The following is a 15,205-nucleotide window of genomic DNA, read 5'->3' on the forward strand; positions in this document are numbered from 1 at the left end:
TGTGTCGACATAATTATGCTACGCGCCGTCAGGTAGATGAAGCGATACGATGGGCGGCCGTTTAAGCGCCTCTAGGGGCATAAATAATCCCATTAAGCGTGTCACTGGCTCTGTCAACAGTCCGACAGGCGACAAGATAGAAGGCGAGCCCGAGCCGGCCGTATCTGGCCGCGGTGTCAAGAGGTCGACGGCAACCGACGTCCCTGCCAACCCGGCCAATGACAGCCAGGCGTTTTGACAGCTACGTCCTTCGCCCCTCGCGACCCGCCACGCATTAAAACCTGCACATCTCCCCGGTCCCAATATCCCCGATAATTATATTATATTATTAATTAGATATTATAGAATCAATATAATTATATTAATTATATTATATTAAATGTCGCCTCGACGAGAAACGTAAAAACGGAAGGAAAAGTTGATGGTTGCATTTTCTTTTTTTTTTCTTTCCCATTTGTCAAATTAAATGAATGTATAAGTTACACCTGTCCACGGTGAATACGACGAAAATCGATTAGCTTGAATACGAGGAACATATTTTTAGATGATACGGTCCAACTTGGGAACCTTATTCCCCCACGCATGGAATTGTTCGAGGAATGAAATGCATGTAGAACATTTAAGACAGGCTTAAACGTTGACCCGCGGTTTATCGACACGTCTTGTCAGGGCGCGAGCTAATTTAAATCATTTGATTAAAATCCCGATTGAAATCGCCGATTTCAACCGGATATTTATTTTATTTAAATCGCACTGCAAAATTTTGGAAATCCTCAAAATGGCATATACCCGAGCCTGGACTTGAAACCGCAACTTTGATCGAGCGCGACTTCGCATTCCTGCCAAGATCCCCGATGACTTCTTCGAATTTCATGTACTCTTGAAGAGCGACCGGAATAGCCTACCGTGACCGGAGATACCTTTCTTAAATCCCAATGAAAAATCACGAGATTCTGGAAATCCTCGAGCACGACACACACGCGACCCCGGCCGCCGATCCGGGAGTTTTATCGAGGGCGACATCGCGTACCTCGCAACGTCCACGAGGACGTCTTCCTCCAGATCGGTCCGGGACAGACTTTGTCCAGACATTGTCGTCACAGCTCGGGATTATCGTGCCACTTGAGATTCCACGTCGAGCGGATTACGCGCGGGGGCCGCGGCGGAAATCTCGCATGCACGTACACGGGAGTTTGACGGCCGCGGGTCGAGAGCTCCGCTCGAGAGGATAAATATGCGCATAAAGAGAGTGGCCTGCCCGAAACCAGAAGACGTTACCTCTCCTCCTAGGTCTTGCTCCGGGAGGAAAAGGAATAAAGGAAAGGAGGTAAAAAAGGGGGGGAAAAAAAAAGGAATCGAAAGAGGAATAACAAGACACGAGAGGACCGCAGCCAAAAACCGGCAGCTTCTTCCTCGGTCCCCTTGTTCCGTACGGCCGGGCCTTTCCGGGACCGTTAAGAGACCCCGAAGAGAGCAACGTCAAATCCTAGAGAGAAAGAGGTAAGAGAGAAGAAGAAAAAAAAAAGAGGGGAGACAGACATTAAGAGCCTCCCTCCTCACGGAGGTCATGCTCGTTAATGTAGGTGAGCGCTGACAGGGACCCGTAAAGAGAATAGAAAGCCCGAAGAAGCGCGCCGGTACATGCCAATGCCTTCGTCGTCATTTGGCTCACGCGTCATCATGCCACGAATATATGTGGGATTTAAAGCGATCGAGTCATGGGGTCGCCCTGCACCAGGGTGGAAAAGGGGAAAACCCGATCAGCTCCGATCGCCTACAGATCGCTCTTCAACCGAAACATGCCAGTGTTCGGTAACGTCATCGTCATTAGTCTCACACAATATAAATGTGAAATTTAAGGCGATCGAACTATCGCAATAAATATATATAAAAAAAAGGGGGGGAAACCCCATCACCCCCCACGGGCTAAAAATCGATCATTAATCGATCGTTAGCGCCATCATCAACACGTATATACACGAGATTAAAGACGAACGAGTCATCGGTCAGACGTAAAAAAAAAAAAAAAAGAAGAGAAGAGAACCCGTCACCCCCGATCGATTACCCATCGATCGTTAATCGATCGATCCTTGAAACCCGGTGTCATCGGATCGGACGGATGCGGCTCGTAAGCGGCATCAACGGGCGGCGATTCGTCGTTAGGTCGGCGCAGTAACGTCTAATTAAGGCAGCTCCTAAACCGCCTAAAGGCGTGCTTAACATTCTTCTAACGAGACAACGCGTATAGCTACACTTTCCTTGACCACTCGGACCGCCGTCACAATTAGCATAGAGCCTAACTATCCAGGGCCGTTAAAAGGCGTTGAGAAACCTCTCCCGAAGAGGGAGAAAAGAACGGAGCTGCGGAGGAGGGGGGCCGAAAAAAAAAACAAAAAACGCGTCCAAAGGTGCTCGGCACGTCCAACGGGACGCCGCGCGGAATCGGCACGTGGTTTTGCGCGCGTCCTAGACAACCGCGTGTGGAATTATGCCCCCCGACGTGGAACAGGTGTCTGATGTGCGCACACGTTCGCGCGCAGGGGCCCTCCCCTCACCCCCGGGACCGTCAGCGTAATACGCCACGACGTCGTTAAGTCCTTACGAAAAATCTCCGAGGAATGCGACGGAGGCGACCGAGTCATATGGTGGCGCGATCAACGACCACGGTAGCCTCCATGCGCCTCCTACAGTGGGTAATTTGCATCCCGGATATTAATCTGTCGTCGAATCGCGTCGTAAAGAAATGACCCTCTAAACCAAGAACAAAAAGAAAAAACGGATTCAAGGGTTCGATCCTTTTGACGGAACCGGCAATTTTTAACATTGCGCGAAGAATTACATTGTGGCGGTGATAGCATATATATATCAGTTCTTCCTTCGATAGCCCAGCGATTACGCTCACCACTCGTACCACGTGGTCTCTCGGGCTCGAATCCCGCTCAGGAGAGATTTTTCGGTGTCTAAGGTACGAAACACAAGAAGAAATGGGTACACCACACACCATCTCCTCATCGAAACCCAAAACATGTTTTCCTCTCGCTCGCGTACTCGCATGTCCGATTTCGGCAACACTCGAGCACTGAGTTGGTGCCCCCTCCGCGCATGCAACGGGAAAACAAATTCGCATTTCTACGTGAAACAAGAAAATAAGGATAAAAGAATAACATCCCGAGGAATTTTGCGACAATAAGGTGCGCGTCCCTAGTGAGACTTGTCGCCCATGAAAGGCACGTCAAGGAAGTTTCGGAAAAGTCAGATCGAGACAGTGGCGATTATTCGTGAGAGGAGCTTCCACCGCGCGTGCGCGCAAATCCCAACAGCTAGCAAATCGGGAAATTAATTCGGGATAATAGAGGGGGCCCCCCGGATGTGCGAACACGCGACCGTGCCGTTTGCGCGACGTTATACGGTACCGCGGCTTCCGCCTTTGCACGGGCGATATTAAAGCGAGAAGAGAACGGAGGGGGAGGGAAGAGAGGAAAAATACTATAAAGTACCCGCGAGTCGAGGTATGATCCCGTATATGTAAATTCCCTGTAAAGTCCGGACGTATGGAAATGCGCGGCCGCGAAAACCAGGGCTTTGAAGTATTCCCGGACCGGATGGGAGGAACAAAAGGAAAAATACCGCAATCGCCGTCGCGGAATAATCTCGAGGATATTCTCCGACACTAAAAATCTGAAACACGGTGTAACGAGTGATATCTAATTTTTATTCAATAATGAACCGAAAAACATCATCCGAGATTCCTGCCAAAGTTCCCGGGTAAATCTGTAAATGGGCCAAGCGTTCATTTTTCGCAGTAAATCGGGCCCCGCGTCAATTAACAATGTACCCTTACCGACGCCATTAATCACTTCTTCCCGGCATCTCTCATTAAGCCTGGAATGATCTCGAAAAGTTCCCTGCCAAAAAAGAAAAGGAAAGAGAAAGAAGTTTCACTTCCCTCGCCCCCTTTCATAACCCGCGATTATCAGGCCGTAAAGTTCTTCCACTTCGAGCGTTTCTCCGTGATCTTTCTTAAAAACCGAAAGAACCCACCGAAAACCGGCGTGGAAAGTCATTTCCGGATACCTCGGGCCGACCGCGGCGTCTTATCGCCATTATCTCGCGACACAGCATCCGACCAGGACCTCACCTGCCCCGCAATCTCACCTGCGAGCCAGCTGACCTGACGCGGATAAACGCATCGCCGCCTCGTGGCGTACAGGTGGTCGAAGGTAGAGGAAAGGCTTGAAAAGTCTCGATTATCAACCCGACCCTTAAGGTGATATGAAAATGCCCTTCCGTACCAAAACGTGAGAACATTGATAAAAATTGTCCCCAAGCCGACAATACCGGATTCATTAAAAACTTTTCAACATAAACACAGAAACCATATGGAAGGTCCTGACACCGGTGAAATTTCAATTTCTTAACAAATTTATTTAGACACTTACATAATTTCCTGTAACGTTTCCATATATGCACGTTGTAAAGTTTGAAACTAGTGCACCCAGTTAGGTGAAAAGTTTCATGAAGGATCGACCCTTCGGATGCGAGATTCACCACCACTTAACCCTTTCAGGGGTAAGCCCTTCCGGCGTATGGGCGAATTTCATCAGGACGTACAAGCAATATTGGACCATCGGACGCACTCATGGGTCCACGCCGCTGAAAGGGGTAATAAAATATTTCATAAGTACTATTCAATGAAATATTTCCCCGGTTCCCTGAATTCTTTTTTCCGTCCCGGTGTATCGCGGTCTTTCCGCATAGCCGCCAAGTAAGCCGCGCGCGGCTCGGCTTTGTCGCTCTGTCCCTCGTAAACCCGACAATTATACGAACCCGTGGGCCGTCCGCAAGTGCAATAACTGCATCCTCCCCCCTTATGGGAAAATTATGCGCGTATACGCGGCGTCGCCGGGACGCCTCGTTATATTTTCCGCGGTGGGCCGAATCGGGGGAAGGACCGCGGCCGCAAATTAAGCGGCCGTTCCTGCGGGTTTTCGGGTGCTCTCCCTCGTCCCTCGTCGCTCGTAAATTAAGGTCCACCTTGAATATTCAGCGTTCGGGCGGCGCTTCTCCTTAATTTCCTATATTACTCCCCTTTCCATTATTACCCAGTATGAAACCGCGCGCGGAAATTCCGCCCCGACGCGGCGACAGATTGAGCGGGTGAGAGCTCGTCTAAGTTATGAAAGGGAAAGGAAGAGGAAAAAAAAAAGGGAAAAAACGATGGAAAATGCGGAAAGGTGCAGATAGGGTGTACATGTATACCCCGCGGGTATCGATCCTCGGTGCAGCTAGTGGAATTGGATCAATGTCCGAAGGCGGTCGTCGAGGGCGAAATTGGCTTTCCCTTGTCGGGGGAAAGGAGGAACAAAAAAAAAAGGGGGAGAGAAAAAAAAGAAGAAACGTGGAAAAACCACCGCATCCCCGACGGCCAACTTTCCGGCTCCGGATCGTCCGTTGGATGTTTCCCTAATAATTCATCGTAATTAAATTTCCCGTACCGAGCGTCGGAAATTTACGGCCCCCTTGCGGCGGATCAATCGCGGGACGGGTCCCGCGAGAGGTGCGCGCGTTTCCGGATGCGGAAAGCGCGAGAACGAATGACTTTTTCCTTCCGATGATTGAAAAAAATGAAAATGACACCAGTGTGTGGTTCGATATATATAAAATGATCCTCTTGCAACACCTTAAGGTGTCATTCCATACATACTTTTCTCCAAACTATGTGCACCTAATCATTTCAAACTCCAGCACGTAATTATAAAAGCCCCAAAGAAAGCCGCGATGCTGGTGAAATTGAATTTTTCTAAAAAAAAATACGTATTCTCGGCTCTGATCCTAGATAAATAAAAAAAAAAACAATTTCTCACACAAAATTGAGGTTTCACGAGCACCGCGTTCTTCCTCAGAGTCTCCATAATCACAATCACGTGCCGAGGTGACCACCGATTCGGCGCACCCAGTTTGTAAATAAATTTCCTAGATATTTTTATAAATCGACATCCACGGAACGATCCTTTCGTAACATCTTAAATCGTGGTAATGATAAAAGTGCAGCCACATTTCCGGAATATTCGATAAACTGGAACGTCACGCGATTCTCCTCGCTCGGCCGTCGGTCGATCGTGGATCCTAAGATCCCGAATGGCGGATTAAAAAAATCGTACATACCGGAAGTCAGGACGAAGGGCCTCGCTCCTCCGATCACCGTGGCTCGTTCGCACAGGTTCCCGGCGGCACTGAGAGAGGCACACTACTCACATCTCGGAACACAATCGCGGAAGGGTTTTCTCACGCATGTACCGGACCGCGCGGTGTCTCGGCGCGACGATACGCGGCGGGTTGGCCGCTCGCCGCAAGTCCGATCCCTTCGGGCGCGATTCACTTTCCTGGCTCGCGCCGCCTCTCGCTCGGTCTCGCTCCCTCCCTCGCCGCTAGGCTCGGCGCCTCTCACTCTGGCGCGCTCCCTCTCCGGGCCGCCTCCTCCCTTCGCGATCGGCGTTGCTCCTCCCGGAACGGTCGCTCTCTCTCTACCACCGTCTCCCTCTATCTCTCTCTGGGCAACCTCTGGGAAAAAATATCGCCGGCAGAAGGCAGACGCAGGCTTTAGAAAAGCACCGTGACACCTAGAGATAGGTCTCGGTAGGTCTCGATAGGTCTTATCGAGACTTCGAGGGATACCGAGAGGCGTTACCACCTCCGTGGCGCGTCGCGACGCCTCCCGAACGCTCCTCGCGGACGGCTCCGGCGCGTCGACCCTGGCGACGCCCGGGACGTCCTTCCATCTAGGTCGCACCTCGGGGACCCTCGAGGGCCAGGAAACTTCTTTGTTTACCTCTAAGACAACTCCCAGGGAACCGTTTCGACCTCGTCGACGCCTGTTCGCTCGTCAAGCGCGAGGACTTCCTCGCGTGGCGGATGAACACGTTTCGGAGCGTTCCCTCGTCGACCCGGCACTCGACATCGGTGGCGTCCTCGGGGTCACCTTGGATTTTCTCCCGGTACTCGGTTATCTCTTGCCGGGGTCTCTGTCCCTTCGTTACGTGGGCAGATCGATCGACGACGACCGCTCGTCACCGACACTCCTCGAGAACGACGGGCGCGTCGCGTCGCGCATCCTCGCCCGGCGGAAAAAGCGAGGTTAGGTGGCGCTCGCGGTCGCACTGGCCGACTCCGGCGCCTCGACTGCGTGCCGCATGGCCGGATGCCGCGGCGCCGACACGCGGCTCTTCCTCCTCGTCGCGCGAGCCCGACCAATCGCGGCGCCCCGAGTAACGATTGGCGTCGTCAGCGACTCGAGCCCGGCCTCGGAGTCGTCGCGGAGCGCGACTCCATTCCCGACTGTCCCTCGCGCGCGACTCGACGATCACGGCGGCCCGCGTGGTGCCAGCCACTTGCCGCGCATGCGCGCCCCCGATCAGAGGTCACGTGGCCGCGTGGCTCGGGTCGACTCGGTCGGCCGACCCTCAGGGGTTGCCTCGACTTTCCGCTGGGCCGTTTCTCCTGGGCCGGAGGGCCGATTGGCGCGCCACCCGCCTTACACCGACCGCGGTGACTTTCCGTCGGTCCGCCACCCCTGGTTGCGCGCGCACCTAAGCGGGCTCCGAGCGCCGGTCTTCTTCGACCGCTGACCGCCGACTGCGCGGGCTCCTCCGTCCCACCGACCGGTCCCGACCTAGCTAGTGTCGCCGTGGTAACCGGACGACCACTGGAAACGGATGGACGGTTCCGGAGAGGCGGACGGACCGAATGGGTCGCCGAGTCGAAGCCCCGAATTTCCGTTCCGGGCTCCTTCTCTCTATCTCTCTCTCGCGCGCGCGCACGCGACTCGTCACTCCTCGCGGCGCTCGGTAAGGGTGCTCGCGCTCGCTTAGCTCGGAGCGACGTACGCCGTCCGCTTGTGTCGGCAGCCGGGCGTGCACTGCCGCACTCGGCCGGCCGTACGCGCTCCTCGAGCCTGCCTGCCGCGCGTCGCCTCCGCGAACGCCGCGCCAGCCTCCGCGGACCCCGCGGACCTGACTTGCCAACTTTTTCAATGAACCGCCTTAAGCCGTGTCGTTGTCAAATTCTCAGGGAATCCGGATATGCGATGCGAAGGTATCGTTAGACCATCCTAATGGGTACACTGAGGAAAAATACTTGGAAAACCAAACGGAGATACGAAATTCCTTCCATTAAGGTGGTATGAAAGGGTTATTCCATATATAAAAATGTCATAATATTTATAAAACTTTTCTTCAGACTGAAGGCACAAAACATTTAGAACTTCAGCACGTGATCATGGAGGCCCTAAGGAAGAACGTGGTTCTTATGAAATTATATGTAAAAAGAAAATATGTATTCTTGCTTATGGTGCCATTAGATTTGATTCTTCTCCATTATTTATTATACGTCCTAGATAAAATAGAATTTGATATTTTATACGCAGTTATCGCTAATAGTTTCACAGATGGGGCACGTAAGTCTACTCCGAGTTATAAGAGCCGTGGAATTATTAAGTATTAATCTTCGCGGGGGGGAATTAATCGACCTCTCGCTCTAAATGGAAAAACGACACGATCCGTCGCAAGTGCGCTGCGATTGCGACGCGTCGTGTTTATCGAGGCTCGAGGAGGAATTAAAAACGTTCCGTGACGTAAGGGGCACTTAGATCGTGCTTATTTCGCGGTTTTTCCGAGGCCTCGGTGTAATTATTAATAATCCGCATATTTCAGAGCCGATAGGAGGACGCGTGCGTCGGCCTGGGTCGCAAAAACGGGAGACAGCTACGAGGAAAAGGAACTCGCGGGGAAAGAACTTTCCCGAGAGTGGGAAACGGGGCTTGGAAGGGAGTACATGTGTGCATACGAGAGTACGTGTTTTCCCGAGGTGGGTGAAAAATCGAAGGTGACTCTGTTCACACGGTACCCGTGAGCTCACGCACCACCTTGTACAAGGCCGCTCTAAACGCCGCTGCCGGATCCTTACACGTTGTCGCTGTTTAAACGGTAATTATGTTCATAAAAATAGCAGATTTTCATATTCAGGTTGTATCGCAAATCGAGATAAAAATAAAAATCCTAGGTGACACGTTGTAGCCGTTTAAACGGTAATTATGTTCATAAAAATAGCAGATTTTCATATTCAAGTTGTATCGCAAATCGAGACAAAAATAAAAATCCCAGGTGACGCGTTGTCGCCGTTTAAACGGTAATTATGTTCATAAAAATAGCAGATTTTCATATTCAAGTTGTATCGCCAATCGAGACGAAAATGAAAATCCTAGGTACGACCTCTTTGTTGTTGGGATTTAACTTTATTGATTTTTTTTCGAGACCGTACTAGTGCAGAAAAGTGTACCAGGGTGCAGTCGCTTTGGGTGGCATGGTGACCCTAGAGGATTCATTGTCATTCCGGCCTCGGAAATGGACTTCTGGGTGGTTACGTCGACCAGACGAAAATCCGGTAAGAACGTAAAAAATAGTCGGGAAGCCGTCGGCACGACTTCACAGATTGTATGCTAAGCAGACGTCAGGTTCGGGTGCAAATGTCACCCAGAGAGTTTTATGCGCCGATCCCTCTTACGAAAGGCATCGGACTCTCCTGGACGCGGTACTTGTATGAACAAAATGTGTCGTAATCTTAATAACAGGACGGCATGCACCGACATACGCGTTTCACGCACCGCGAGGTGCATACTAACTCGGCTCTTCAATGACTGAATTAGTAGGCCCTCGATGATTCGACACTCCGTGATAACTGGATACGGTTGTCATTAATGGGCGCAAATCGTGGCCTCGGAGAGGAGAAAGGATTGGGCGATAGTGCAATCATTAAGCGATTCGAAAAATTCTTCAATTGTATTCCTAGAAAAATTCCACACGCGGAAATAGGATTTGCAGTCATAACCAGGAATTTTACTTGCTTCAATAAATGTGGGCCCTTGAAATTGACCTCAGCTTAATTTTTGGATGAAATCTGTGTCTTATCCGTTATTTCATTTTCAGCAATTTTACTACGTTTTTGCTGTAAGAGAAGTTCTGCATGGCGTTCGTTTTAAGAGAATACCAGATCAACTCAGACAGAAAATTTATGGTAAGGGATTCAAACAGTAAATCCGGTAGAACGGTGTGTCATTGAACCAGCTTCTTAGATGGCTCGATAAAGTCTGGGAAGTTCCAACTTAGGAACTTCTGCTCTTGTACTCTTTGTGGGGTGTTTGAATACTTTGTGTATATCGGACATGTGTTCGTTTGACTTTGCACGCGTTCCCTTTCGTTTGCTTTGTCCCAGAAAACCGAAAACTGGGAAAGTTGTCGATAGTTTTCAAACATTTTCAGACCTTAACATTCAGGGTCTAGTATAGATTCTTAACCAGTTCGTCTATCTTTCTTTCAAACACTGAGAAAAAAAAATGTCATTGAGTCAAAGAAATACTTTTCTTTGGTTCAATGCATTTATTTCTCGGTGCAGAGCCTTTGACACGCATCAAAACAATCCGAGGTATAATAAATGTCCACTCCATATATTTCGTGGTTAATTAATGTACTAAAAAATAAATGCTATCGTTTACATAGATTTATAGTTCTGCAATGGGCAAACGCCATATAAAAAGTCTAACGTAGGCATGACTAAAATGGTTTTGTAATGTACTTAATGGTAACAAAATTATAATATTATGGATTTTAATGGATTATAATATTATTATAACTATGATTATGCTAATATATCATAATGATTGCGATTATGGTATTACAACGATTTTGGCACAGCCGAAGTCTTTCAAAGAGTAGTCGAATACAACTATTGTTACCCATTCCTCTTCAAGTACTCGTAAAGCTGAATTTCCAAATGCATTACCACAGCTCGTGGTCAATTGTTTGCGCTAGAAAATAAATTAGGGTCAGACAAGCGTTACGATTAATAACTCAGAAATTTCTTAATATCCGCTCATTTATCATTATTTAGATACATAAAATATGGTATAATTGTATAATTACCTGGATACCAAGAAATAAAGTAGCTTAACAAGTATGTAAACAGCAGAGCTACCAAAATAAGCATCAAACCCATAATAGTATAATGAGCAATCTTCAACCTGCAATACGCAATAACTTAAAAAAAATGACAGACTATAAAAGCTCGCCATTATTGTCCGTGCCGTCTTTGTCAACTTTCGGATGGTAAAAATTTATGTTCTTTTCGATTTACCTGGTAAGCTTCACCCGCGCTGACGTTAAGGTACTTGGAACGTCCTTAAAAAGATACGTTCGCATACCACTGGCATGATTGAAAAAGTATTCATCCCAGTTAAGATTCTTAATGTTGAAGAAAAATATGTCTTGGTCGATCGGTGAAAGTTTCCACCAGAGGTTGGCGAAGTTGTTGTCCGAAAATCGCCACTCATTATTCGCGAAGTGCGAGATGACGTCACTGAATTTATGTATCTTTTTATAGGTTGTCAGGAGCCTGCGGGAACAAACGGACGGCTCAATTATACAAGTACTAGAATTTCTTTCTAGTCCATAATACATTACCGAAGAGTACATCTTACATTGGCTGTCGACCCGTAATATACGCAAGGCTGTCAACTATAACAGCCGGGATTAGATGTAGGAAAAATGTGTATATAGTGTTCATCCACCAGTAACTGTTCAAGGTAAAGCAGTAGTACCACATGATCGATATACTGGGAATTGGAAATAGATTAACCTCGTTTTTTTCCATAAATTCAGCCCAAGTAATGGGATTACGAGGCGAGGACACGCAGTTGTAGATTAACGGCTCATCAACCCTCGAGTCAGCTGTTTCCGTTGTGGTGATGACCGTATTTGCGTTCTTGTCCCTACAAACAAGAACGACCTGTAAGTACCCTTAACGCCCACGTCAAAAAATGATTCCATGAATATTAAGCCTTATCCGAGGGAAGACGTATGTCAGTGTCGATTCTTTCATACTTATTTCCTTTTTTCTTTCTATCATTCACCTATATAATTCTATTTAATTACTTAGACTCCGCGATGTCCCACGCTGCCGCGATAATGCCGTTAATGACGAAGTCCGCTGGAACGATATCCGCTTTATTCGTGCTATTGCAATGCAAAGTACGAAGTATGCCTATTGCTGCTCCAAAAACAATTCCCGTAGCCCCGTTCAAGTTGTTCGTCCAGCCTGGCACAGGATCTTGGGCAGTGGATGTGACAATCGATGGTCTTACTACGCAAACTGGAAGGCCATTACCATAACGGCGTGCCACATCTTCACCGACTGCTTTCGTAAATATGTAAGTGTTGGGGCAACCTTTAATCAGTCTGAAAATTCCATTGCACTCGTAAATCATCCTTAACTCTGGATTTCCAGAACTTAGTAGGATCGGATGTCGATCGCCTTGTTTTCATTTAATATTTCATATTATTCGTAAAATAGTAGTTTCAATTTTAAGAATACCATCGAGCTTACATCGGTGCCATGCGGCTCAGCATATCGTCATCCAGAATATCGACTAACTCCATTAACTTGTCCGAGTCTAATGGCGGCTTGTAGAACTTCTCTTCGATGTCGATCGTTGCGCATTGGGAGAAAGCAGTCGACACGTGAACGAACGCCTGAATAATGCATCAGAGATGGTGTTATTAATTATATATAATCCTGAGGTCTATAAATCACCATGTAAATCCTTAAACCGTTCAAAGCATCTTATGGTTGCGCAAACCTTCAGATTTATCATATTTCTCGCAAAGAGAAGGAGCTGTTTCGTTCCTCTAATGTTAACGTTGACGGATCGTCGCATAGTGTCGTGAAAATTCACGGTTGCTGCACTGTGGAAAACGATGTCGATGTCGAGGAGAGCTTTCAAATTGTCATCGGACAGTCCTAGTGATTTCTCACCAACGTCGCCCTCCACCATCACGACTCTTTCCACAAATCTCGGCTGCTCCTTCTTCAGCCTGTCGTATAACTGGAACAAATAAACGCAATCTTTTTTATTTTCCAGCTGTTTCTTTTCTTCTATTTTATGACAAAACTTGCGAAAGCTTACGGCATCCTCGAAATGCTCCTTGAAACGAGCCCCTGGGGATTTTCCCTTCTTGGCTCGAATCAACATGTACAACTTTTTTATATTCGGGCAGGATCTGGAAATGGCAAAATACAAATTCGGTTCTTTTTTTTTTTTCAGAGCCTTGGTTAATAATTATGAAATCTACATCACGTGGTTTTCGATGGCGAATAATTCCTTAAATGTTGACTAGAATTCGAAGTCTTGGATTTTAACTTTTTGACGTCATGTACCGAAACGTACCACAGTGACCGCTCTAATTAGTAATGCTAGGAAAGAATTCCTGCATGTATTCGCTTCCGGCAACAATAGGGAAGTACTCACGGATAATTTGGTTTGAATCAGAACCTCTTGGAGTCTTTGAGCTCGGTTACACGAGTTAATACTACAACCCTGTACACAATATTCGCTATTGTATCGCCGACGAACGATATCCGGTAAAATTTAGAGTCCATGGTAATGAGTCGTCGAGAATAATTACACACTTGAAATGAGTGCGTAACTGACTCAAAGCGGTGCTCAAACGTACGGAACTAATACGTCAATTGGTTTTGTTTATTCATATATCCCAATCTAGTTGCGTTTGTACACTGATGGGTGTGACTGTTTTGTCAACGTACAAACGATACTATAACTAACTATAACTACAGAGAAGACAATTTAAGTCTACTACTGTACACCTTTGACGTACTACACGTTTTTCGGTTAGATCACAAAGTGGTAAAAATGCAAATTATGCGAGCTACCTTCTCCGTAAATCATTCGTATAAAATGACGTCTACTGTTATCCATATTCATAATAAATCCCTTACTGTTAGGAGATACTTTCTTTTCCTTTTCCCTCCGTTTACGTAACAGTACTTTGACATTGAAGTTTATCCTGACTTTACGAACTCTCGGAGCAACGAAAAGTAATATCGATAACGCTAATCAAATAATATTAACATATCGTGGGAAATTAGTTTCTTACTCCGTGTTATACCACAAAGCATTTATTACGTGAATTGTTTCGGTAATTTTCTAACGTTTACCTTAGTAATTTCTCCACCAACAGTTTTCCCAAAAATCCAGAACCGCCAGTAACTAAGACATTCCGATTGGCAAAGAATTGCGCAATCTCGCTGTCCTTTAAATCCTGATTTCGTGTTCCAACTTCCTGAATTGCATCTGCGACTTGCACCGGATTTCCTTTCGCCACCATAATGCCGCCGTCTAAAAAAAAATCGTCGAAGTGAAGAATTAATTTTTGCGATAATGGAAAATAAATCATGAAATCGGGTGAAAAGGCCTGATTAATATTTTGACGGATCTACTGCGTCGTAAATGATTATTGACATTAAGGGCTGTCATTTCATTCTCGATTTCGGTTCTAACGAAGCTGCGAGTATTTTCTAATCACTTGTTGATATTTAATCGATTAATTGTTTTGCCTTACCTGCACTGGTGCGACGAGTTTTAAAGTTGGACTTCTTGAGGAGCACCACTTCCTAACCCAATGACGGGCGAATCGCAACTGCGAATTATGGGCATTGCCATCCCATTCAAGTTAAAAGCTCGAGGAACTTAGAACGTGGGTGAACCAGCACCTATCACCTATCAAAGGTTAATGTGCATAATGGAATATTTCAATCGGTCATGACGACTCCTGTAAACGCTTCAATATGCAACTTCATCCTCGCCGAGAGCTTATAAATAAATGGCCATTGTTGATAATAGTACAGCTCTATGTGTACAGAGCACGCATAAAAAGTATGCAATAATGTTCCGAAATTTCCACTCGACTTATGTTAATATTCCTGTACTATTCATCATGGCCCAATGACTAATCGATAATTATCATTACTATTTGTTTACCGTTAATAGTCCTCGGTAATGTCATTTGCACACATTTTCGACGTTTTCAACGTTTCACAAGGAATTGTTACACTACTCGGACGTCATATTAATGAACATCCCGAGGTCAATTCCGCTTTCACCTTTTATTGTCAGAATATACACATATATAATCAGCGCCCGCTACCATTGTCTTCGTTAAATGAACTTTTTTCCACTCGCTTTGGATAATTATATAAAAGTTAAACGTGGTTTAAAACTGGTCATTGATTCCCAATTGTTCCAGACTTTGGAGTGCAACAATTTAACCACAAAAGAGCTCCGTTGGTGAGTGTTTGGTAT

The 15,205-nt window shown here is 46.9% G+C and overlaps 2 protein-coding genes across 3 annotated transcripts in view; both read right to left on the reverse strand.

The window, feature by feature from the left end:
- The window catches only part of LOC105704113 (putative uncharacterized protein DDB_G0271982), a 287,296-nt gene extending 279,401 nt beyond the window's left edge, over window positions 1-7,895 (reverse strand). The window contains exon 1 of one of the 2 annotated variants that reach the window (XM_012433061.1): window positions 6,166-7,895. The gene's annotated coding sequence lies outside the window, so the exon portion shown is untranslated. Of the gene's footprint in view, window positions 1-4,439; window positions 4,491-6,165 lie in introns of those variants that run through there. The other variant, XM_012433062.1, reaches the window with a different exon arrangement.
- Window positions 7,896-10,482: 2,587 nt separating this feature from the next.
- LOC105704053 (fatty acyl-CoA reductase wat) lies at window positions 10,483-14,902 on the reverse strand. Its single transcript, XM_012432929.2, has 10 exons — window positions 14,466-14,902; window positions 14,062-14,242; window positions 13,013-13,106; window positions 12,686-12,931; window positions 12,433-12,578; window positions 11,982-12,284; window positions 11,528-11,818; window positions 11,185-11,442; window positions 10,974-11,071; window positions 10,483-10,858 (listed from the first exon to the last, which is right to left on the reverse strand). Exons 2-10 carry the CDS (start codon window positions 14,229-14,231, stop codon window positions 10,830-10,832), a joined length of 1,635 nt encoding a protein of 544 aa, XP_012288352.1. The 5' UTR covers window positions 14,232-14,242; window positions 14,466-14,902; the 3' UTR covers window positions 10,483-10,829.
- Window positions 14,903-15,205: the final 303 nt, after the last annotated feature.

Source organism: Orussus abietinus, unplaced genomic scaffold (genome assembly GCF_000612105.2).
Source record: "Orussus abietinus isolate OABI.00-Male unplaced genomic scaffold, Oabi_2.0 scaffold7, whole genome shotgun sequence".
NCBI lineage: Eukaryota > Metazoa > Arthropoda > Insecta > Hymenoptera > Orussidae > Orussus > Orussus abietinus.

Coding starts and splice junctions, on each gene's coding strand:
- LOC105704053 (XM_012432929.2), bottom strand. CDS start 14,231: ATGGTGGCGAAAGGAAATCCGGTGCAAGTCGCAGATGCAATTCAGGAA. Junction 12,285..12,432: donor CTGAGCCGCATGGCACCGAT/GTAAGCTCGATG, acceptor TGGAATTTTCAG/ACTGATTAAAGGTTGCCCCA. Junction 10,859..10,973: donor CTTTATTTCTTGGTATCCAG/GTAATTATACAA, acceptor TTTATTTTCTAG/CGCAAACAATTGACCACGAG.